This window comes from Perissodus microlepis, chromosome 11, assembly GCF_051167445.1.
Source record: "Perissodus microlepis isolate ML-2025 ecotype Zambia chromosome 11, ASM5116744v1, whole genome shotgun sequence".
NCBI classification, from domain to species: domain Eukaryota; kingdom Metazoa; phylum Chordata; class Actinopteri; order Cichliformes; family Cichlidae; genus Perissodus; species Perissodus microlepis.
The window spans coordinates 21,296,612-21,320,421 of NC_140471.1; the positions used below are offsets into that span (position 1 = coordinate 21,296,612).

The 23,810-nt window shown below is 40.9% G+C and overlaps 3 protein-coding genes across 5 annotated transcripts; 1 reads left to right on the forward strand and 2 right to left on the reverse strand.

Moving 5' to 3' along the window:
* Nucleotides 1–1,762: 1,762 nt before the first annotated feature.
* Nucleotides 1,763–6,682, reverse strand: aqp10a (aquaporin 10a). The gene is made up of 6 exons (XM_084943135.1): nt 6,512–6,682; nt 4,845–4,971; nt 4,339–4,476; nt 4,138–4,256; nt 3,842–4,059; nt 1,763–2,223 (listed from the first exon to the last, which is right to left on the reverse strand). Exons 1-6 carry the CDS (start codon nt 6,593–6,595, stop codon nt 2,040–2,042), a joined length of 870 nt encoding a protein of 289 aa, XP_084799261.1. The 5' UTR covers nt 6,596–6,682; the 3' UTR covers nt 1,763–2,039.
* Nucleotides 6,683–9,550: 2,868 nt separating this feature from the next.
* On the reverse strand, nt 9,551–17,562 carry LOC146377730 (uncharacterized). Of its 3 annotated transcripts, none has more exons than XM_084944595.1 (7): nt 17,297–17,562; nt 12,631–15,412; nt 12,338–12,533; nt 11,945–12,043; nt 11,596–11,842; nt 11,379–11,495; nt 9,551–10,439 (listed from the first exon to the last, which is right to left on the reverse strand). In XM_084944595.1, exons 2-7 carry the CDS (start codon nt 15,054–15,056, stop codon nt 10,276–10,278), a joined length of 3,249 nt encoding a protein of 1,082 aa, XP_084800721.1. In that variant the 5' UTR covers nt 15,057–15,412; nt 17,297–17,562; the 3' UTR covers nt 9,551–10,275. The 3 variants fall into 3 exon arrangements, with proteins under 3 accessions (XP_084800721.1, XP_084800720.1, XP_084800722.1); XM_084944594.1 differs by lacking the exon at nt 17,297–17,562 and adding an exon at nt 16,436–17,287; XM_084944596.1 differs by lacking the exons at nt 9,551–10,439; nt 17,297–17,562 and adding exons at nt 10,446–11,256; nt 16,436–17,287.
* A 746-nt stretch (nt 17,563–18,308) lies between these two features.
* ltap1 (lipid transport auxiliary protein 1) lies at nt 18,309–23,522 on the forward strand. Its single transcript, XM_084943686.1, has 7 exons — nt 18,309–18,605; nt 20,544–20,645; nt 20,725–20,833; nt 20,947–21,000; nt 21,096–21,262; nt 22,275–22,333; nt 22,446–23,522. The coding sequence occupies exons 1-7, from the start codon at nt 18,543–18,545 to the stop codon at nt 22,660–22,662; spliced, it is 771 nt and encodes a 256-aa protein (XP_084799812.1). The 5' UTR covers nt 18,309–18,542; the 3' UTR covers nt 22,663–23,522.
* The last annotated feature ends 288 nt before the right edge of the window (nt 23,523–23,810 follow it).

Sequence of the window (23,810 nt, forward strand, 5' to 3'; positions counted from 1 at the left end):
CCCCAGTTTATTTTTTAGCTTCATCTCCACCTTTTGTTTTGTGTAGTTTTCACCAGCCTTAATAAACGGCTCACTTTCTGTTAACATTCAAGTTTTGTCCACGTTCCTTGATGTCTGCATTTTGGGTCCTCTTCGCAAATTCGTACAGTGTGCTGCCGCATACTGTGTCACACTCTTGGGCAGAGGTTTCTCTGGATTTTTTGATATTACAAATAAAAACCTGAAGTGGAGTATTATTCTGAAATTGTTCCACAAATTCATTTTTTTGCAGGTTGGTAAATCTCTGCCCAACTTTGCTCCTAAGAAATTCTCCAAGATGCTCTTTTTATATATCACTCAAGTTACTGACGTCTTTCCATTTAAACCAATTAGTTACATGAGGTTGTAAGCATTACTGTGAGTCCACTGAACTAAATTAAAACCAAATTATTTTAAGTGACATTTACTTCAAATAAACGCCCGCAAAAAACAAACCATCTACTCCGATGATATCCCACCCCCCAGAAAGAAAAAAAAACAAAACAGAAAAACGACGCCCTCCAAAATAAGTTAAAACATTCCACCGCACTGCAGCCAATAGTCAGTTTAATGCATTCACATGTGGGCACATACACTGCAAGCAAGTTGGGTGTCAGTCCTGCCAAGAATTAAAGATATGAGTCACCTGTAGCAGATTTAGGGAAAGACAAGTGTAAGAAAAAAAATTTGGTTTGTCCTCACAATTAGCAATCCAAGTTTTTTGTAGTACAACTCAAAAAAGAAAGAAAGAAAATTAAAAAGACAAGTCACTTCAATGAGCGCCGCAAAACATGTTTAAAAAAAACATTTGAAACGGACATCAGTTTAATTTTTTTAAATCTTAACAAACAACCAAACCCTTAATCTCACCACCCAAATGCCCAAAGACACATGTTAAAAAAAAAAAAATAAATAAAATAAAATAAACACTTATCATTTGATCCAGCTCTAAAAGTCCTTTACCGTAGCACAAACTCACTCATGCCAGAGCGAGTCCATCATCTCTTGGAGCTTCCACAGATGAGAGCTGCCTCGCCCTCCTCAGTGTGCTTTCAAGACTTCTCTGCCAATCACACAACAGAGAGCAGCAAACTTCCAGGTGGCACTCGTTACAAGATTTACAAATCACTGCACTCTATTCATTTTGCACAGAATCCCAACATGTTTTAGGAATGAGGGTTGTTTTTAATGCCATCAGCAAAAAACACTGAGGTAGCATAATTAATACACAACAGAACAAAGTGAAATGGAGAAGCAGCACAGACCTTGAAGGTCATGCTTTTTCCTCTAATGTCCTCCTAGATCCCTCAGTAGTTTGAAATGAGAATAATTTGTTCAATTTACATAAAATAATGTATATATGTTTATTCTCTCTCTCTCTCTCTCTCTCTAGATAGATATCTCCTTTATGAGAGCACAGAAACCTAAAAACACTGAGAAAAAAACAAAAACAAACCTTATCTACAGTGTCCCTCAAATACTACATGCATCTCTTGACAGACTAATGTATAAAATTCATAATTATCATCAAGGGGAAACAAGACGCGGGTTAAACAAAAAAACAAAACGGGAATAAAACATAACAGAAAAAAAAATAAAAGTAAAACCTTTTCACAAATATTAAGTCATAGCTAAGCATGATTTTTTGGTATTGTTTTCTATAAAAGTGAAATATTTGCAGGCTGAAATGTCAGAATGTGAATGCGTTAAAACAACAGAGGGGAGTAAAATAGACCAGCCAGTGGACTAAGATGGATTTCACTGTTTAAATCTACACAGTCCTCTATATCTGATTTACAAAGAGGTGAACATGCTAGCAGTTTTCTCAGCTACAAAGTCAAAAAAGGACACACAGTGATTATTATACTAAACACACATTTCATTGTAAACAAACAGCTTTATCTTATGAGTGACACATATCTCTGCTGGCTGTGTTTAAGGAGCAAACAGCTACATCATTTGAAAGAAGATATTCCTTTTTGTTTTTTCTAACAGTAGAAAAGTAGTTTCAGCGTTAAACTTTAAAAATTCACAGCCTTTAACTCATCTCCTTTTTTGCAAGTTTTTCCACTGATGGTGGAAATCCTCTCAAGTTGGTCTGGGTCAGGCAGCTGCCAGTCGATAAAGATGAGATACATCAAACTACCAAAAACGCCTCCAACAAGTGGAGCCACCAATGGTACCCAGAACCAGTAGTTGTAACACCTGCAGAACAAAGAGCAGCAGGACATCACGGTTAAAGAGTGCAGATTCATTATTTTTAACAGGTTTTACTTCGATAGAAGAATTTATCACAGTGAAAAACCCCCAGAGAGTAGCATATTAAATATTTAAATATTAAACTTCACTCAGAGTTCTTTAGTCTAAGATCAGGGTCAACACCTTCCATCAAGATCATTTCCATAGAAAACCAGGTCCGATTAATCTATCTGCAGCCATCAGCAGTGTTGTTCAAGTTACTTGAAAAAAGTAATTAGGGATTACTTCTCCAAAAAAGTAATCCCGTTACTTTAATGATTACTTATTTTCAGAATTAATTAGTTACTTTTTAAAAAACATGATAAACAACCTGAAAAAGTAATAAAGCAATAGGCCTTTCAGCCCAATTCTAGTTTTTTCTGCATACTCCATCATATAAAATGTAATCAAATGAAAGTCTCTTTATAAAAATTGTTTTAATCTTTTAACTTTATGCACATTGCATCTAGCAAAAATTAAATTATATGCAACAGTCTTTGACTTGAAGAAATTTGTTTAACATTTAAACCTATTTTCTGCATATTCCAGCATATAAATAAAACTATTTTTTGTGTTTAAACTCACTCTTTCAAAGAGATGCAAGTAAAACATAGCAGAAAATAAATAAAATCAAAGACTCAGTCGTCCTGTTGCTCTTAAATCTATTTTCACCTGTTTAGCAGGAGTGGAGCAGGCGGAGGTTTGCCCAGTGCCGTAGCGGTCATGCCAGTGGGAGGATCCGGGGGTTTCTCTGTGAATTTCACATTCCCGTGGCAGCATGCTAGGGTACTTGCTCAGAAGTTTAGGGTTTGTTTTTTCTTCTTCTTACGCATTGTACAGCGGACGCTAATGTTTTTGTCACTTTTTACGTAATCAAACTCAAAGTAATGTCAGTGCTTCCACCCTCTATATATTATCCATGGTTGATCATTGATCTGCACACGTCCGTTACCACGAACATCGCATGCGCTTACATCATTGTCATGAGACACTCTCGCAAAAAAAAAAAAAAAAAAAAAAAAAATCACGGTCTAATAACGCAGCGTGCTTATGGGAAAGTAAAAGTAACAGTAATCTAATTCCTTTTTTGCAATAGTAATACCTTCCTTTACTCGTTACTTGAAAGGGTAATCGCGTTACTGCGATCAGTAACAAAAACAATCTGTTATTTCTGATACAGCTGAAAGGCCTGATAATAATTAATCAAGAAGCTATTAACTCAACTCAGATGAGATGAATTCCTCTATGTCTGTTTAATAAAAGCTTTACATGTTGATCTTATGTTAAATTTGTGTTTCTCTTGGCCTGTTTTGCTGTTTTTCTGCCCATAGTGTTAAAACGGAGCTTTAAGTGTTTAAGACACTGTGCATTGAGCATTTGTGGAACCACACAGGTCACACAGGATCATAAGATTATAAAGAGAAAACAGCTGTTTCAAGGAAAAACCCTCAGGATAACTCTTCCATTGTCCAACAATCTTTGACATACTTTTGTGAAATTAAGACATAAACACAAAGTTTAAATGAAACCAATAACATAAGCAGTCGTACTGCACTCTGTACTGTAAGATAGATAAAATACTTACGTGAAGACCTCAGTCCCCCAGCCTGCAGCTAGGGTAAAGAGGCGAGGCCCCAGGTCCCGAGCAGGATTTATGGCAGCACCACAGTTAGCCGACATTGAAATGGAGATCCCCAGAACAACAGCTGCCACTACAACAGGAACCAGCTCAGAGGGAGCCGGGGTGTTCCTCTTTTCCTCCAAACCCAGGATACACAACAGCAACATGCCGGTGCCCACTACCTAATGAAATGTCAACTCATTACGTTGGGTACGGGAGCAGCTGCTAAAAGATCCAATCCTGTTAATAATTATACTCACTTGGTCAAAGAAACTTCTGCCCACAGAAAGGTAGTCAGAGGGGTATGTGGCAAATATCGAGGCAGTCTCATTCCTGCCGTACACAGTCAACACTCCTCCACTAAAAGTCATTAAGGCATCTGGGACCGAAACAGAGGTGTTGCAGGAAACAAAACAAACTAATTTTTTTATTTATATGTCACAAAAATTAAAAAGACAAACCATAGTAGACGAGATAGACAACCCCCGACGCCACGAAAGCCCCCACCACCTGGGAGAGGGAATAGGGCACGAGCCTCGACCAGGACACCTTCCCCAAAACACAGAAACTCAGGGTCACCGCTGGGTTCAGATGGGCACCTGCAGGGATGTAGGGTACATATTTGGAGAAGGATACAGGAAGGTGAAAGTTAAAAATGAAGGTAATTAGACACACTGGCAGGTGATCGTGTCTCTGATTATCTGTGTTATTGGTGCCATATAGTATCATATAACAGTGGATTGTCATAGGTATGAGCCAAAGCAAACACTTTGCAAAAGAAAGTAGATAATGCTTATTTGTAGAGAGCTCTGGGGATAAATTTTGTGTACTCATTAAATAACTGCAATAAAAGTCATAATTACCTGAGGGATTTTAGACTGTGCAGAGCATATTGTAATGAGTTTAAATGTAATACTATGTAAAAAAAAAATGTTAGTGCCCATTATGGATTTCTTTAAATTCTTACCTGAGATGCCCTTGGTGAGATACATGGCTGACATAACACCCACAGAGAAGGCCATGTTGCCAGATAGAAACTGGCCTTTAGTCTCATTGCTGGTTTTTACTTGCGCAGCAGCAGCGCAGCCAAAGAGCTTTGTTGCAGATAAAGAGAACAGAGAAGGTGGAAGGTGCATGAGAAGTCAATTTCAGTATATCTTTCATGACTAACGTATTGATAAACAGAGACAAATTTGTTCTTGTTAAAGTGTAATTTAATGCCCTCCTCTTTAGACTTTGTAATGACCCGTGTTATCTGAATGACCATGTAAGGGACAGTATGGCTGTTACATTGTGATCTCACCACAGATGAGAAGATTTATGTAGATAATTATGTAAGCTGCAAATATAACTTCTTTTTAATATTTTTTTGATCTTTTTCTTAATTTTAATCTTTTTAATATTTGATATACAAGCATAAATTATTGTAATCTGTTCTAACTCCAGGCAAAGTTCCCAATAAAATCTCAGTAGAGATTCTGCAGTCAGGTGAAAGCTGTTTTAGACATGTGGCACAATTATGGATTGTTAATTTCAACTCATTTGGATTGTGCTTTCTTTAAATGCATTACATCAATTTATGTATCTAACTTCATACGCCTACATTTTTCAGATTAGTTCATTTATGTCTTGCAGAGCTGACTTTGATTCCTACAGAAAACAAACATGCTTGAGAGAGATAAGACTGAGAACACCTTATAAATCCCATTCTAGGAAGCAATTTTTTATTTTATTTTTAAGAAAATTACCTTCACTTGGCTTCAGCCTTAGTTTTAGTGATAGATGTAAAGTCATGTGACAAGTTTTCACAGAACAGGTTCTGCAGTACTGTGTAAAACTGAAAGCTCCCAGTCTTTCAGTAGCTTGTGAGCCAGCTTTATCAGCAATAACTTGAAGTAATAATTTTCCATGACTATTAGTCATCAGTTTATGAGTCTCCCACATCATTGTGGAGGATTTTTCCCCCCAGCCTTTAAAATATTGCTTCAGCTCATTGTGATTTGTGGGTATTTTTTATGCACAGCTCTCTTAAGGTCTCGCAACAGCTTGAGGTCTGCACTTTGACTTGAAATTGCAGCATGTTGATCATTTTGATTTTCAGTCGTTCTGCTGTAGATTTGCTGCTGTGCTGGGATCATTGCCCTTTTGTTTGAACTGTTGAGCAGGTGGCCTCACATTTGACTCAAGAATACTTTGGTATACACAGGACCTTGTGATCTACTCAATGACTGTAGGTGCTCAGGTCCTGTGCCTGCAAAATAACCCAAATCATCCGATACAGTGGCAAAAACAATTTTAATCTGACGCTATTATGTAGTTTCATTTTTTCCAGAGTTGTTTGATTCAGTAAACATTCAGTCAGTGTGAGGGTATAAAATCAAACTCAAGCTACTTACACGTTTTACGCATAAATTTAGAAAATTAAAAAAAATAAATAAATCTGAAAAATTAAAGGATAATTCTTAGACTGGATCTGGAAAAATTGTCCAGGGTTTGGGATATGCATATACACATTTCAACTCTTCTTTCTCTAAGCTGTTTTCCAGCTTTGATTTTTTTTTTTAAAACCCCGTTTGATTGATTCATTTTCTCCTTTTGTTTTTGAAAATTACAATCCAACTCAAAGTCACTCACCATTAAGACGAAAGTTCCCAAAAATTCGGCCATGCACTCTCGCACGAGGGGACACTTCACCCTCATTGCACGTAGCTTCAACATAGCCGGAGTGAAATGAAAGGCCTCCTCTTATCTCACCCCGCTGAGCACAGTGGCAACTGAGTGCTTCTGTCTCTGTATCCCACCGCCCCCCTACCCTCTACCTACAGCTCTCTATTCACAGCTGGACAAACACTACTCGTTTACTCGGTCGTCTCACCTCACGATTGGCCAGCGCAGTGAGCGTAATTGGCCCAGCTGGTAAAGACTGATACATAAACAGACACCATAAAGCCAAGAGATATTACTTAATACAGATACCTGTTGACTACTCGGAAGAAGCCGCCGAGATATTTTTATGACAAAGTGTGTGTGTATAAAATGTGTGTGTATGTGTGTGTGAATAGTGTTTTACGCATTTCCCTAACAAAGGAAAGCTCCTCGAGGCTCGACTCTTTTAGGGGGTTGATAAAAAGGCATCCAACCTGAATAAAGCGACCAAATTAAGCATGCGAAGCTGCCCGCTGTGGCGACTCCACGTGAATAAGGGAGCAAATAAAAGTCGCTTCTGTGTAGGTGTACTGAAGCACTGCTTTAATTTGGCTTTTAACCTTTAGAAATACCATAAAAATTAAAAACATACAAAAAATATAAATATGCTTTGTGCACGAACGTAAAGTAATGAGGAATATTCTTTTGGAGAAGAAAGCTTCGTGTTTACATGCAGCTAAAGCAAGTTTCTAAGTGTGTTTATATACAAGAAAACCAAGTATCGTTAAAGGGAACATTATCAGTTAGCATGAAATGACTGCTAAATTATTTTTATTTATTTATTTGTTTTGAACAATCTCCAAAATATGTCAAATGGTTATTTAGCAGGATTGGGAATGGATTGTCAAATCTATTAAATTATTCTATCACGGATTTCCACAATAAAAGCACAAATTGGGTTTTTTTTTTTTTGTTTTTTTTTTTTTGGCTTGGCAGTGCTGCTCCGGTCTGGATGGACCTGGGCTCCCTTGCCTTGGGGTACCAGAGGACGGGGGTGCCTACTGGGGTCAGCGGGGGAGCTGCCCCCCCCCCTCTGTCCCTTTCTGGCCACCTGTGCCTCAATTTTATCTCACAACTTAGACATCCACATTACTTACACTCTCATAACACACACATGTATATAGGGCCTTGAGGGTGGGCACGTTAACGGCGTCCAGTGGACGGTCTGTGTACTCAAACCTACCTCTGGCGCCGGTGCCCACCTCTCAATTTTAAATCCATGTAGACATTGAGGGTTCTCGGGAGGGGCCGTGCTAACACCTGCTGCTCTCTGGCAGCAGCACCATGCTCTCCCTTGTTTTAAATGCACTTTAGAACAACACGCAGCAACACTACACATGAGCGGGAGGAGGGAGGTATGGGGTCTTCACACACCCCCGTTCTCTACTAGCCATCGGGGCGGGGGGGGCTGGGAGGAGATGTTGGCTGTCCGATTGGCCTCCCTGCTGCTGCGGAGCCTGGGACGGTCTGCTTGCCTCCACCCCGGGGGGAAGGGTAACATCTCTTGGGTCTGGGTGCTGTTTCCCCCTCTGGGGGCAAGGGTACCTGGGCCCGGGGTATAGAGTATGTTTGGGGAGTGTGATTGTGTGTACATGTCCATTTATGTCAATCCTTACGTTGGGTGAATGCTGAGTGTTTGTATATGTGTGCATGAGGGTGGGAATGCATGTTTGTGTCTGTGTGTGCCTGTTTGTCTGTGTCTATATGTCAGGTCGGGTCTTAGACTCCACCTCTCTGGGAACTCCCAGGCCCTCCAAGGTGTGGAGGCCTATCTCCCCTCACCACACTCCCTGCCGGTGACTGACTGACTCAGGGGTCGGTGCATTGGTGGTTCTTGGTGTCCGGGGCTGGGCGCTCAGGTATGTACCAGCTCACTCCCGGTGGCTACTTGGCGGGGCCTGGCGCCTGTTGCTCGGTCAGGCCTCCTCCGGGGTGCAGGGGGCCCTCAGGCCTCCGGCCTCTGGGCCTGCGGCTCGGTTCACTCTGGCACAGCTGGCTGCCGGCAGAGCCGGTGGGCACGCCGGTGCAGCCCCCTCTGGCTTCTGCTCGGTGGCTACTGGGTGACCCCTCGTCTGGGGATCCTCAGCCCTTCCCATGAGGGTGGCACGGATGCCCCTCCGGTGGTCCTCCTTGGGCTCTCGCACTCTGGGGCCTCTGGATGTCTGGGGCCTGGATCTTCTCCATGCCTGCTTCATGCCCTGGGGGACGGGGCTATGGCTCTCTACATCCTCTTGCAGACCATTACATGTGGAAACCATTTGAATACAAGCGCGCTGATCCACACAGGTGTGCACACGCGTGTTCACTGTTCGTAGACTTAAATCACACCTTTCTTGGCTGCTACTTCAAAGCACATTGTGTGCTGTCTGTCCTGCGTGCTGCACAACAACATTGAATATTTAGTATTTACTGCTGTTTACACTTAGCTAGATTAATGCGATGGTGTTGTGTTTAGTATGTTGCTTTGTTTTTTTTTGCTTGTTTTCTATTCTTTCTCTCTCAACAGGTGATCCAGGAGATTTTTTTTCCCTTTCTCACTGTCCCTCTCCCCTTCTGTTTTTCTTTTCCTTCCTCTTTCTTTCTCCCTTTCCTATCCCTCACTCATGTCTGTCCCGTCTGTAACAACTGAAAATAAAATAAAATAAATAATAAAAACAAAGGTCGATCAAATGGACCAATACGACAATGCCACGAGGATCCATTTGGCAAAATAAATCCATTGGGTATCCTTGTTGGTCTTCAGACAACAATTCTGACGGCTAAAGAACCAAATGGGACAGGCAAAAAAAAAAGAAAGAAAAAAAAAAGCACAAATTGTTGACGATAGAAGCCCCTCTCATCATCGCTGTGATGCATGTCACTGTAACCTGTGTCACTGAACTCTGGACTCTCAGATTATATAAGCTAAATATTTGCTGTGTTATTGCTGATAATATCCAGAGTGGCACATGATCAAGGCAGTAACATGGGATGAGGATTTGATAAGATATAAAACATATAACTGCCATGAGAGATTATCGTGTTAACTTTTTCTTATCAAATTATCTGAGAAATCTCTCCAAAACAGAAACCTTGACTTTGTGCTGGAAGGCTGTAAAAGTCACACAGGGATTAGGTATTAACATGTGTTCACTTTTATTAATGTTTAAAAGGAAAGATACCTTTAACCCCGATCTAAATGAAGACGAATTACTCCCTCTGCTGGTTGTAATAATAACAAACATCAATTTGTTAGCTTTTATTAAAAACAAATATAAAGTCTCAATGGAAAAGTTATTAACTATTAACAGTATAGTACAACATAGTTTTTCACTTACAGGTACCAAATGATCTGTTTTGAACTGATCAATCTATCTGTTACAAATGTTGGTTGATTTGATGCATGTAGGAGCCACAATTACTCAATGATTCGGCTGATAAAAAGGTTTGCCAGGCCTTGAGGTAGATGTAATCCTGTTAAAAAAGAGCATGTAAGAAAAATATACACCCTTGACCTGGTCTCCAAGCTTCTTTTTCTTTTTCTTTAGGATATTATAGTTATTATACTGCCTGTACATAAACACATTTTTAACTATATCATGTCCAGATTTCAAGTTCTTGCCCACTGAAGGAGATACGGTCTCTCATAGATAGCGTTTATGTTTTTGGTCCATCCCCTTAATCTTACAAGGAGTAAACTGCTTCCTTAATCTTCATGTTTCTGGATGCTTATGGGAGCGACGTAGCACCACATCCACAGGCCCAGGAGGAAGTGCTCTGATCAAAGTCCAGGCTTCTAAGCGCCTCATCCCCACCACGCTTGTCCCTTGGACTTCTAGGACCTCATCACCGGGATATACCATGTCAACAGGACCTCCTGAGGGTGGAAAGAGGGAAAACAAGTAATCAATAATGGTTTCTCTGAATGGGAACATTCTCCCTCCCATCATCCCAAACCAGGCAGATATCTGCCTCTCCCTGACAACTGTTCTGCTGGAGGTTTCTTCCTGTTAAAAGGAAGTTTTTCTTTCCGGCTGTCCCCAAGTACTTGCTCATAGAAGGTCGTCTGCTATAATTGTCTGCGGTTTCTCTGTATTATTGTAAAATGTTTAACTTACAATGTATAACAAGGATCTTAAGATGAGTGTTATTGTGATTTGGCCGTATATAAATAAAAATGAATTGAATTAAATAAATAGCCGAAAATCTACATTAATGTCAAATTTTAACTTTATGCTGCCATAAAAGTTCATATAGTAAACATATAATATTTAGGACTGAATCTTAGATGGTTCTTTATGATGCTGTTTTCTTTAGTTATGAAGAAATAATGCACCACATCAGATCACCAAGTACTGTATAACTTTAAGGTATTTGAGTATTTCTGTATTGTTTTCATTTATTGTATTTATTCTACAACTCATGTCAAGAGGAAATACTGCATTTCTTACACTACAGCCAAGGTAAAAAAAATATTATTTTGACTTTAAATACAAAATACATGACAATTCAGTAAATTAGTTAGTTAATTCCAATATGAACAGCCAAAGTTTTAACAGTCAAATTGTGTAACAATATAACCCTATATATGGTCATGCTCTATTGTGAGTGCTTTTCTTCTGCTGGAGTTGGACCTTCTCCCTCCTGTCACAAGGCAAGAGATGGGGTAGACCCTGCACAGGTTGCCAGTCAGTCTAACACACAGAGAGTGATAACTATCATTACCTATGATCAATTTTTGAAGGCCAATAACCCTAACATGCATGACTTGGGGCAGAGTTTCATGCATGACTTTGGGCAGAGGTTTGGTTTTTACCTTGGAAGATTTTCTGGACGGTGAGTGGTCTGTTCCCCAGACTGGAGCCTTCACCTCCCTCCAGACTGAAGCCCAGATCCCGGCTGTTTTTCTGCAGTTGCACAGACACTGTTTGACCTAAGAGGAGGGGAAAACACAAATAAAGTATCTCATTTTCAGTTCAAGATTAGGAACGTCATTATCAGATCTTTGTTAAAGCATTACCTCTAATACTGACCTGTCTCATACTGTTCCGGTGTTTGTCCCCGACTATTTCCCTCTTCTCCTTTCTTAGAGCTGTCTATGATGTCCCCCCTCCTCACCACCACAACCACCATATCCTTCGCCTTTGCCCTTCTTAAAACCCTCAAGGCTTCCCAGTGGGCACTCCCAGATAGTGCTGTGCCATTGATGGATAAAACCTGGTCACCTTCCTTTATAGAGCCTTGCTTGGCTGCAACACCTGAGTGAAATACTTTGTGAACCTGAGCAGAGGACAAAAGAAAAGAAGAAGAAAAAACATAAAAATACTGCAGACACACATTTGAATATTTGCCAAGTCGAAGCAGGAAGTAGAATTTTCTCACAGTGATGGGCTTGTTTTGGTCCACGCCTCCTGCCAAACTGAAGCCTAGTCCGACTCCCACGTCTTTATGGAGAACCACTACCTGCACATCATCATAGTCCTGAGGGAAACAAAAGGATGTCAAAATACACAAAATGTTCTTGGTATATTGGGCCTCAGGTGCTCAGAGTTGAACATTTTTTGTCCTTTTTAAACTCAATTCAGTCGGTACATGACCTGGTCAGCTGCAACAGCTGTAGCAATATTAACATTACATGTAAAGTGCCTAGGGAAAGCCTTATCTAGATGGAGGTTACTGGACCAGTGAACTGACCACCGCAACCACAGCCGCAAAAATATCAAACAACTGATCATTAAAACCTTTCAAAAGGTTTTAACTTCATGCTGTTTTTACCTGCAGGGCATCATCCCCCAGGTTCCTCACTTCCTCTACAAGCTTGTCGAGCTCCTCAGCGGGCATCACAGACACACAGGAAAACGCTGACATATCTGAGCTCATTGAAGCGGTACGCCGGTTTGTTGACTGCCAGTCATCGCTGTCATTCTCTGAATCGTAGTCAGCTCCAGCAAAGTTACACAGGTCCGAAAGACTACAAGAAGGAAAATAAAATGTTTTAGGGGTAAAACTAATTATCTGCTTCAATGAGCAACTCCATTAAACCAGAAATAAACAAGCACGGTACGCACGTGACAGAGAAGCTCCTGCGATCTGACTGACTCATATTGCTGGTGATGGTAACTGAGGACTCCCCTGAGTCTGAATCATAGTTTGAATCATCATCTTTTTGGGTGCTTTCATCATCATCAACATCCTCATCATCACTAAAGACTTTCAAATCTGGGTTCAAACCAGCTATCCAAGCATTCAGGTCCAATAACCGTTTCTTGCCTTTCTGGGGTGTTGTTTGGATGTCTGGGGAGATGAGATCTTGAAGGTTGTTGTCAGAAGATGTGGGAAGAGCGCGAGGAGAAGAGTCTGGATCTTTTGCTGGACATGTGAAGACGGGAGGGCTTTTGTTGTCACTGTCGGCTGTGGGAGTGACATCCCCCAGCTGTGCCACAGGTGAAGTAGTCAGTAAATAGCTAGGGCTGTTTGTTGGAGTCTGTTCATCATCACTAACTGGTGAAGTAATATCAGAGTGTGACCTTTCCTTGTGTGAAGGGTCACAGGGTGGTAGTGGGGTTGGTGTACTGCTGCCTGTCATGTGTCTCTCACTTGCCTCTTCAGGGCTCGAGGCTTTGGAGAAATCTATCTCGTCTGTGCCAAGCTTTCCACTTACAGCTCTGTCACTTTCGTGAGGCATTTCTTGGGTAGTCTTGAGTCCGAAAAATTTTAAATCGTCAGTAGAGTCTATTTTTCTTTTCTGATCCAAGTCATTTAGTCCTGTCTGTTCTTTCTCTATTCTTAGTCCAATTTCATCCACTGATAAATTTCTGTCAGGCCAAACCTTCTTTACTGTTCCCATCATTTTGTCTTCACTTTTATCTTGTGCCTCCCCTTCTTCTTGGAGTCCTGCCCACTTTTTCCTTAACTCATTTATTTCTTTTGCAGACCCGCTCTTCTTCACTCCTTCATGTCCCCTGCTGACTTGTGCTGGTACAGAAAAGGTACGTCTGGGTATTTGGACTTGGCCTGTTGCAAAACTCTGAGCTCGCTGTGTCAGAGCCTCAAACTGGTTGATCTTCTTTCTAACACTGGCTGCTGAGGAGACAGACAGAGCCTTCTTTCTCTCTGCTGTTTTCACATTGGTTTTCTGTGGATTCGTCTCAAATACATCCCCATAAGCATTGCCACCCTTCAATTCCGTTATTTGATCTGGTCCATCAACACTTCTAGTCCTGTCTCTCAACATCCCACTTATTACATTAGTTTCACTGTTTTCTTCTCCGTTGTTTGCAGAGCTATCGTCTTTGCTTTTGTCTCTGAATTCAGATGACTCTCTGAAAGAATCTGGTGTCTCTTCTAACAAAGTTTTTGGCTGTGCGTTAGCCCTTGCAGATCTAATCTGTGCAGCTATACTGGACCTACTCCTGGCTCTATCCAGGGACCTTGTACCTGTATCCACAAAACCCTTGCCCCAATTAACTCCACTTTCCTCTGAATACCTTCCCTGCATCCACCCTCCTGGTGAGCTATCTCTGGTTATGCTTGCCCCAGATGAAAATGAAGTCTCAAACCCTGAGGCATTGGCATCTTTTTGTGTCCAGAGTGAAAGTCCACTTTTCACCGCACTATCGCTGTCCTTCGAGAAGAAACTCATAGGGAAGGTGCCCCCTGCTGTCTTCTCATGAGGCTTTTGCTGCTGTGAAATGAGGGATTCTGTTGATGATTCAGAGTTATTAGAGGAATCCCTATTTTTGTAGTCATCCGTTTTACCAAAACCAGTAGGTCCAAAGAGTTTCTCTATCCGCTCCATTATACTTTGGCCACTTTTGGGCCCCAATGAAGCAGATGTCTCTGTGTACCTAGAGTTAGATCCAGACAGGGATCTTAACCTGGTAGGGAGAGTCTTACCCCTACTGCCCCTTTCCAAAAGCTCGCTTCTCTCTTGAAGATTACTTACACCTACAGAATTAAAGGCCTGTAGTGAAGAAATCCTGTCCATGACGCTGCCTTCAATTTGTGTCCTCCTTCCCTCCAAAGCTCCAGCATATTTACTGGTGTCCCCCTTATTGTTGTTGGACAGCTGAGAAAAGTCAGCTATGGTATTGGGATCAGGTGTTCTAGCCCCTGTTTTGAAATCTAAACTCTTACTTCTGCTTGTAAGGTTGGATCCCCTCCACGCCGATCTTCCCTGGCTTTCAAATGCAGGGTTTTCTCTTCTGTCAGTGCCAAACTCTGGGATCGTTCTGTTTGTGCTGCCACTGCTGCCACTCCTAGTCCTGGTTTCACATCCAGTCACTGTGTCGTCATCCTTATTTGTACCGTTTGTGTTGGTGTGTGTCCTATATCGTTCTCTTTCTGCAACTTCTCCTATGCCCTCCCGTTTCCTGACACCTGAGCTGCGAGAGAGACTGTATGTGGGAGAGTTAGCTGAGCGGATGGTGAATTTCACCCCTGTCCTCTGCTTGCCATACTGATTCTGTGAAGCGGGCAGCAGAGACGAGTCCATTGTCTGAGAGTAAACAAAGTTAATGACCTCCTGTCAAATGCCAGATCCCAAAAAAAGAGCGGAAGAGTGAACTTGATATTTTCTGGGAGTCCAAGCGACTGTCTTTTAGATTGCACTCTGGAAGCGGTTCATCTAGGAGGCTCACGTTTTGGGCGTGTAAAAAACAAATAGTGTCACAGTTACAATCCTCTCATTAGATTCTTCCACAGACAGACATCCTCAGTGCAGTAGTTTGATATTCCTAATTGTGCTCTGGTTTGCGGCCTGGAAGTGGTGACTCCACTGGCTCTTCTTCTTGTTTTGACCACAGGAGACTCCAGTTCCCCAGCTCGACCTCACTGAACAGCTCCCATTGCCTGCCAAGCATAAAAATGCACAAAATTTTATTCTCAGAATGGATTGGACTGGAATGTAGAGATGTGGATTGTGGTCACTTTGGCCACTTGGAATGGTCAACAATATCTCACAGTGTTAGAGGACAGGAAACATAAAATGTGGAGACTGATTCGGGTAGAAAGCATTAACAAATGTTAAGAAATTAGATCAAAACTAAACAACAACTCACTTAAAAACCTCTGCCACCAAGCTCATTTTGCAACATGTTCTTGCTGTCCTCTCCCTGACTCACAGTATGACTCAGATAGTGTTCTCTGCTGTACACACGTATGAGACACCATGTTTACATAGGCAACATACTTGAAGTTACCTGTCAGCATCAGCTAAACCTGAACCAAAAACTGGCAAAACTCACCTAACAGCAATCCACTCAGCAAAAGCAATATATCAAGTGCCAATCTCTGCAGCACGTATCGGTCTCGTGGTCAAAGAGAGACAGCAGCTTGTTCAAATCGAACGGTCATAAGAGCACAGATTTACTTTGATTTAAATACAGCCTGCAGATAACATTACTGAGGGGTAATGACTCATCATGGTTATCTGTGTGTACAGCCAATGAAAACAATGATAACCATCTTTGATCGCTAATCAAGTCTGAATGAAGATCTAATCATTCATAATGTCATTAAGGATCAATTCTGCAAGCTGATGGTTTCCTGTAATTATATATCATAAGAGTAGATTTACAGTATGCAGTGCTTTGTTTAGTTTAGGCTAAAGCATGGCACTTCCAGGCAGTCACTGGAGGTGTTTTCCAGTGCAGGTGAGCCTGAGAGTCAGTTTACAGAAACACCTGTTATATTTTGCCCCATCTGTGTAACCAGGGCAACACATAGTCATTCACTTCAAACTCCCCTTTGAACCGAAAGAAGGAAACAATTGCACCCTCACATCAAATGAAAATACACACATTTACTCAATTACACAGTTACAAATTAGCCAACTAAAAGTCCGCTCCTATATTCACAAAACAGGTACCTTACCTCCTTTAAGTGTGTTTTCTGTACTCGTCCCGGGTCATTGTGTTAACTCGGATTCGTAATGAAGACATCGCCATGTAATGACATCAGCTCCTCGCTCCTGACTGCCCTTCTCTCACTCTTTGTCTGCTTCTCTTTCCATCAGCTTTGCATGATAGAGTGTGTACAGTGACGCAAACCTGCCACACTGGTTTGTCCTCTCTCCTTTTCTTCCTCCCTGTGTCTCTCTGTCTTTCTCTCTCCTCCCCCTCCTATTGTTGTTCTCTCCCTCTTTTCCTTATTCTCACAGGGTAACATTCCTGACTGAGGTTCAATGTGTCACCCTTCAAACGCCTCGATAGGGAATGCACACACACACGTTTACCCATGTTTAAACACACACCCCACTAATCATTTGATATGAACATCTTTTATAGCTTTAGGGAGATGAGATACAGTTTCGATATTGTGTGAAACGGTACAAGCATGACATTTCCTAAAACAAGGCCCGTAATGTCACCCCACCTCAGGCAAACCCGAGTCCAATCATCTGGGCTGAGCAGGTATCAAAATACATAATAACAGAGCACCTTTAATTGGGTCCAGAGATTACAAAGAGCCAGGAATACTAGCAGGGATAAATATTGCCACAAGAACACATCTCATATGTCATCTGTTCAACAAAACAGAGCTTCACTCCACACACACACACTTGTTGAGAGTCAGTGGGTTTGTAATGCTGACTAAAGGGAAAAATATTTGCGATTGCTGATAATTTTTGTTCTCACAGAACAAGCTGTTTGTGGGAACAAAAAGCCTTTTTATTACAAATTTTAAAACAAAGGGAAGCACACATAAATGTATAAAAAAAATGCAGCTACTTACAGTTTTGTTTTTCATGAAGAGGCTATCTACTTACTGCCGCCTTTTTGCATGCACCTGTGACTGTTACTTGTCTTCCGTTGAGACAGAGGAAACTGTGGTTACCACGCTAGCTTGCTGCACAACTAAATAAGAGAAGTCTTGATGTTTATGTGTGCCTGCTGAAATAAATAACTTACATACACAGACCCTGGGATAAGAATTAGGACCATAATGATCCAATCAATTACCAGCCTTCCGGACAGAGGGCTGGTAGCTTGCATAGTGCCTCTCAGGACAAAGATAAGTGTGTGAGTAGGGGTAAATAGCCCCATGCAACTCCACATACACCCACCCTTGTTCCAGACAGAAGAATAGCACCCACTGTCTCTGCAGGATGGATGCAAATAACAGTTCAGCTCACACAGACACACACTAGTGCTTGAAATTCATTCTTTAGGGTGCAGGACTGACAGACTGTGTGTTGCAGAAGCACTGTGGGAAAGGACAGTGTATTTTATAAGTAGGTCATACGACGTTTAGTGTCAGGGAAGATAGAAATGTAATATGAAGAAAAATCTAGAAGCTGAAAGCTGGAGATGGAGATGACTTGAATTAACAAAGCATTTCAGGTTTTTTTTTTTATTTTTTATGATTTGTCTGATATTGAGTTCCTTTCAAAAAAGTAAATTTTAGTGAAGAAATAATGAGGGTAACAAAGAAGAGGGTATTTTTTTTCAAACAGGAGAGGACAGAGAAAAAGGGGAGAAGATGAAAATAAAGACTTTAAATATCCAGTCTTATAAGTTTTTGTTTTTGAGGAAGAAAAATAGAAACACATTGCTGAACTTCCTTTATTATAAAACAAGAACTTAGGCGTTTTTTTCCTCCTATTTATATGTGTGAAGCAATGACTCTGTTATACAGTCATTGCAGTAAAGTAGCATCCGTAAATATATAGTTAAAATAAATAAATACATGCACACACAATAGGGGCAACGTCAGACCTGACGTCACCCCTGTCCGTACCGGTCACGTGACTACCGCGGAAGTCAACAAATCAGGCAGCGAAATGTAGCAACAAGCACTTTAGTCCGCTCAACTTCCCCGTTTTTGTCTTTTGTTCCTTTAATGTTGGCTGCTTGCGGTTTGAAAACGCCTTCTTAAATGAGACACGTACCGGGCACTGGACGCACTTTGAATCGACATTTATCCAGTTAGTTCAGTTAAAATAACAACAAAGTAAAAAGAAAACCGGCAGATCTTCAAAATGTTTAACGACTCGCTTCCTTCGAGAATTAACGTGGTGCTTGTGATGGCCTATGGCAGTCTGGTGAGTTTGTTTAACGTTGTTTGTGCTGGTTTAATTCAAACTGAAACAATGAACGCAGTCCCGGGTTACAGAGGTAATCGGGATGCTTGGACAGGTGCCTCATTCCTCATCAGAGGCTTGCAGTGGTTGATACTTTATCCAAAGACTCATTTCTACTTGATAATCTGCTGTTAAACACAAATAAAGCTGTTATTACAAGTTTGAACACCTGGATCCCTCAACCATGTTGTACTCAACTGAAAGGTACTAATAGTGTGTAAAATCTGTTTAATAAATATCACTGCAGCCCAATTTCTCCTCTGGTGCCTGTAGTTGGGCGTTTAATCATAATAACATTCATAATTATTGTAATGTTTAAAAAATGTCGACACTACACTGTGTGATTTAAGGATTTAGAGTGATGACTGACAACATTTACCCTTTGGATGTGTCACAACCTGGCTCAGGGACTGTGGCAAAGAAATGAAGACAACAAAAAACAAACATAACAATTTATTTATAAAACCACAATTAACCAATGGAGCATACTGCAGGGCCCAGGCGTGACTCATGTTGATGGAATTTAATTTATTTAGCATGTTTAAGTTAAACATAAAAACATATGTCGGTTTAAGATGTCTTAAGGCAGTGAAAACAGCAAAATAAACGTTTACAATGAAGTAAAATACAAGTTAATGTACATGTGCATGCACACACTCACACACACACAGCTATTGAGTGGAAGCGTCTGAGAATAAAAAGATTTTGTGTCTGTTGTTGACTGTATGCACAGATGTCATTCACCTCAGATCAGCAGGCAGCTTGTTCCAAAGAACAGCGTGATAGTAACTGAAAGCACCCTCATGTTCTCAGCACACTTAGATCTAATTCTGGGAACATTTAAAAGATCTGCACCTGATGACCTGAGAGGTCTTTTTTTTTAACTGATTTTATTTGAAAAGGCACCATGTACAATATTAACATACATGTTACCATGTGATGCATTGTTCCAGAAATATCTTAAAGCTAATTTGCATCTGCTGTCCCTTCAGTGGTTTAGTGACTGTTTCCCAAGCTTGTTTCTAACATATGACAAAGAATCATGGCATGCATGAAGGTCTTACCAGCTTCTACTGAGAGGCAGACTCTAATGTCCCTCAGGCTTTATCAGATTATATGTAATAGTTTTGATCAATTGCTTTATATTAGACTTAAAACTGAAATTTAAATCATACCCAGATATTCAAACTCACTCACAATTTCAGTCTTCTAACCCTTAGTGAAAGTTTCTGGTCTGAAAAGACCTTCCTTTATTCTTACTTGTATTAAGAGTAAGACAGGACTTGTCAAACCCCTCCATGAGCATTGCAATTATCAATTTATTCGCCAAAAGCTTTGCAGTTTTTACATGTGTATATGTGACAGTATCATCTGCATACATTTGCATATTACTGACATGAGCCACTTGTAGAAGGTCACTGATGTAGAGGCTAAGATAAAAACCAGTACAAACCATATCCACGCTGCAGACTGTGCCATTATTGTCCTCTTCAAATACATGAAATGAAATCACCTGATTGTAGCACAAGTGCAAGTGGAACCGGTAAGAGGGAGTGATAGGCAGGCAGACTAACAATTCCAAGGAGTTGGACTACTGGGTCATTAATCGAGAACGTAGAAAACTGGTTCTTGATATTGATATTCTCGATATTGGTCCAAACCAAATATTTCGGTCTCATTTCTGTTTAGTTCTAAAGAATATGCTGCCATTTCCCCTCAATTTAGCCCCTACACAACAAAACAATGAAACAAAGACACATTTAACCCTAGGACTTGCATTTATTTACACTATATGGACAAAAAAACAGTGCCACCTACAGGAGCTGCTTGGCCATGGAAATAATGTTTTTTTAAAAAAGGGAAACTCAGACATCCATCTAACATGTAACTTTCTTTCAGATTTTTGTCTTGCTGTTCATCTTTGTCAAAAGACAAATTATGCGACTTGCCATGAAGTCTCGAAGAGGACCACACGTACCCCTTGGCCACAACGCACCAAAGGTGAAACGCACACTATTATAAAGCAAGTGTGTTCTGATGTTTTTTGTGTTTGTGCTGAAGAATTGTGTCTTTGTTCCAGGAGCTGAGACAAGAAATTGAAGCCAAGCTGAACCTGGTCCAGAAAATCCACTTTGAGCCTCGTCTGCTGTCTCCAGATGATGACCGGTTAATGCAGAGAGAACAGTCTGGTAAGAGGAGCAAACAAACACACACATAACACGCACCACTCCTGAAGCTATTCGTATAAATAGTTTCCATGCCCGTGCACTAAGTAGTCTGTGTGTGTGTGCACATGTTCCAGGTTCCTGTGACTATTTGTATAGAATGAAAGCACTTGATGCCATCAGAGATGCCGGTAAGCTTTTCTGTTACAGTTTGTTTTGTTTTGCCATGAATCCAGACTAAATCCTCCTGACTGCTACAGCAACATCTTCAACTGTTTGTCATTAGATTTTCCTTTTCGGGAACTTGGAGGAACGTCCACCGCTGTTACTGGAAAAAGATTTCGGACCTGGCTTCTGCAGCTACGAAATTCCCACTGCATATTCAGAGAAAACCAGAGCTCTGTCATCGACACGGTGCTAGATGGCTACAATAAAGCTCGTCATGGGGCAGAGGTCAGCATTTTCTCAGACGGTCCACAGCTCAGTCCTCTCTTATTTACTGACTGACTCAAGTACCAGGTTGGACCCCCTTCGTCTTCAGAACAGCCTTCATTAGTTCTTTATGGCTCAGATTCAACAAGGTGCTGGAAACATTCCCCAGAGACTTTGGTCCAGTTTGACACGATAGCATCACAGAGTTGCTGCAGATTTGTTGGCTGCACATCCGTTACAGCACGTTCTAACCCTGCCATTCAAATGTCACAGGACAAACAGAGACTTAGCAGACCAGGCAACATTTCATGTTCTGTTTTCCGATATTAATGAGCATGTGGGAGTTGTAGTCTCAGTTTCCTGTTCTTAGCTGACAGCAGGGAGACTCAATCCAGTTTTCTGCTTGACAGTTCAACGTGTTTTGCTTTCAGAGATGCTTCTCTGCATACGTTGGCTTGTAACAACAGCTTATTTGAGTTCTCCTCTGACATGATTTGCTCAGAGAACTGCCGCTCTCTAGATATTTTCTCTTTTTCAGACGATTCTCTGTAAAAACCTACAGATAGTCGTGTGGGTACATAATTAGAGTTTCTGCCATGTAATTTGATGATGAGAGTTGTGTTGACATGTAGCTGAATGGATGTACCCAATAAACTGCCTGGTGAGTGTATATCATCATCATCATCATCATCATCATCATCATCATCATCATCATCACATGAACAAACAGTTCCATATTGACCTTCCAGTGGGCTCCCAATTTGTGTTGTAGTTCCAATGCACTTGATGTCATTTTGTTTGCTAATTCTTGTGCTTTTTCTTAAATAAAAAATGTATGGGGTCTTTAACAGTGCTTTTTGTAACATACTGTGTAGCCCAAGGTATAAAGCTATATTATCCATATGATTTAAGTTTTCTCCGTATTTCCCAGCATGGCAGTGAAAATTTGACAAATCTTTAGGTCACTTAAAGATTTTATTCCGGTTTCAGTATCAAATCACTGATCTTGATGTTTTCCTGCTTTTATCTTCAGGCTTTTGGTGAAGCAGAATTCTTGAAGTACCAGGAAGCCCTAACAAAACTGGCCTCCATGTAAGAAAACACAGCCAATCCTCACGCTGCTCCCTTACAGCTTTTCCTTTAATCCCAGCATGGAATGTTAATAAGGCAGCGGGAACAATTGGTTCTCCTTGTATTGTTTCAGAGTGAAGTCTCAGAGCAGCAGCACTTTAAGTCAACACCATCAGTCTGCAGCCAGAGACCTGACCGGCACCACAGAACCTGCAAGCACCTCCTCTCCCTCTCCGACTCAACCCACCTACCTCTCATCTACAATGCAGCAGCACAGCAAGAGGTCCAGACACTTCCTGGAGCTGAAGAACTTCAAAGACAACTACAACACTCTAGACAGTACACTCTGAAAATGAGCTCGTCCAACAGAAGGTCAAGGACAAGGCAGCGCTGCCAGTGATTACGGAGCCTGAAGTCTCAGAGTGAAAAGACAAAAACACTGCCTTCATACTCTAACATGTATTGCCTTGTTTACACTGTAGTGCATATCAGATTGCTGTTACAGTGCCCTTTACCTAAGTGTAGCTTATGCATATTATTGCATGTATGTATTATTGCATGTATGCGTGCTATATGCGTGGGTAGAACGACTCTAACCGACTATAGTAAGTAGGTTTGATTTGACCAAAACAAATCCAGCGCTATTAGGCTATGCAACAGCATAAGACAATCAGTATTTATTGCACAATGTAAACACCTATGCAGACTTGCTGAAAATAACCAACTGTTTTAAAATGTTAATAGTTACATTTTCAGAGAAAACCAGCATTAATTGTTGCTTAGTGAGAAAGAAATCTGCTGTTGATGTCACTTATGTTTACACGTACATCTTTGCTGTCTTTTGTTGCAGTGAATTTGACAACTTGTTTTGTTTATTTGTTTTTTTAAGTCTTGATCATTTTTTTTACAGAAGCCATAGTGCTACTTGTTTTCAGGAACTGTGATTAATAAGTGCATTTTTTTAAAAATCAGTTATCTCAGTGCAATGTGAATTAACAGTATTTCAGTGTATTGATGTATTTTAAATGTGGGGTATTGCATTATGGGAACTCTGTTCCTTGACTCTTAATGGTATACTGATATGAGAGCTGTTTCATTTTCATCTGCTTTTATGGTTTCCCAGGGAGGCATTTTAATGCCTGAATAATTTATTTTATGTGGTGCCTACTATACAATTTACCATCCAAATAAAACTGTGACATACAGTTGATTCTTGAGTCATTGGGAATTTTCTTTGACAAGAAAAACTGCAAAATCAAACATGCAAACCTACCCACTGTGGCGACCCCTTGTGGCAAAGGGGGCAGCTGAAACTAGCTGTATTAGGCACACCGTGATAGTACTGTGTTAGACCCTCTTTCCCCTTCTGTTGCCTTTAAATTCTTCGTGGCATAAATTCCACAAGGTGCTGGTGTCCATATTGACATGATAGTATCACACAATTGCTGCAGATTTGTTGGCTGCACACACAAAACTAATAGTTATGCTGTCGTGATTA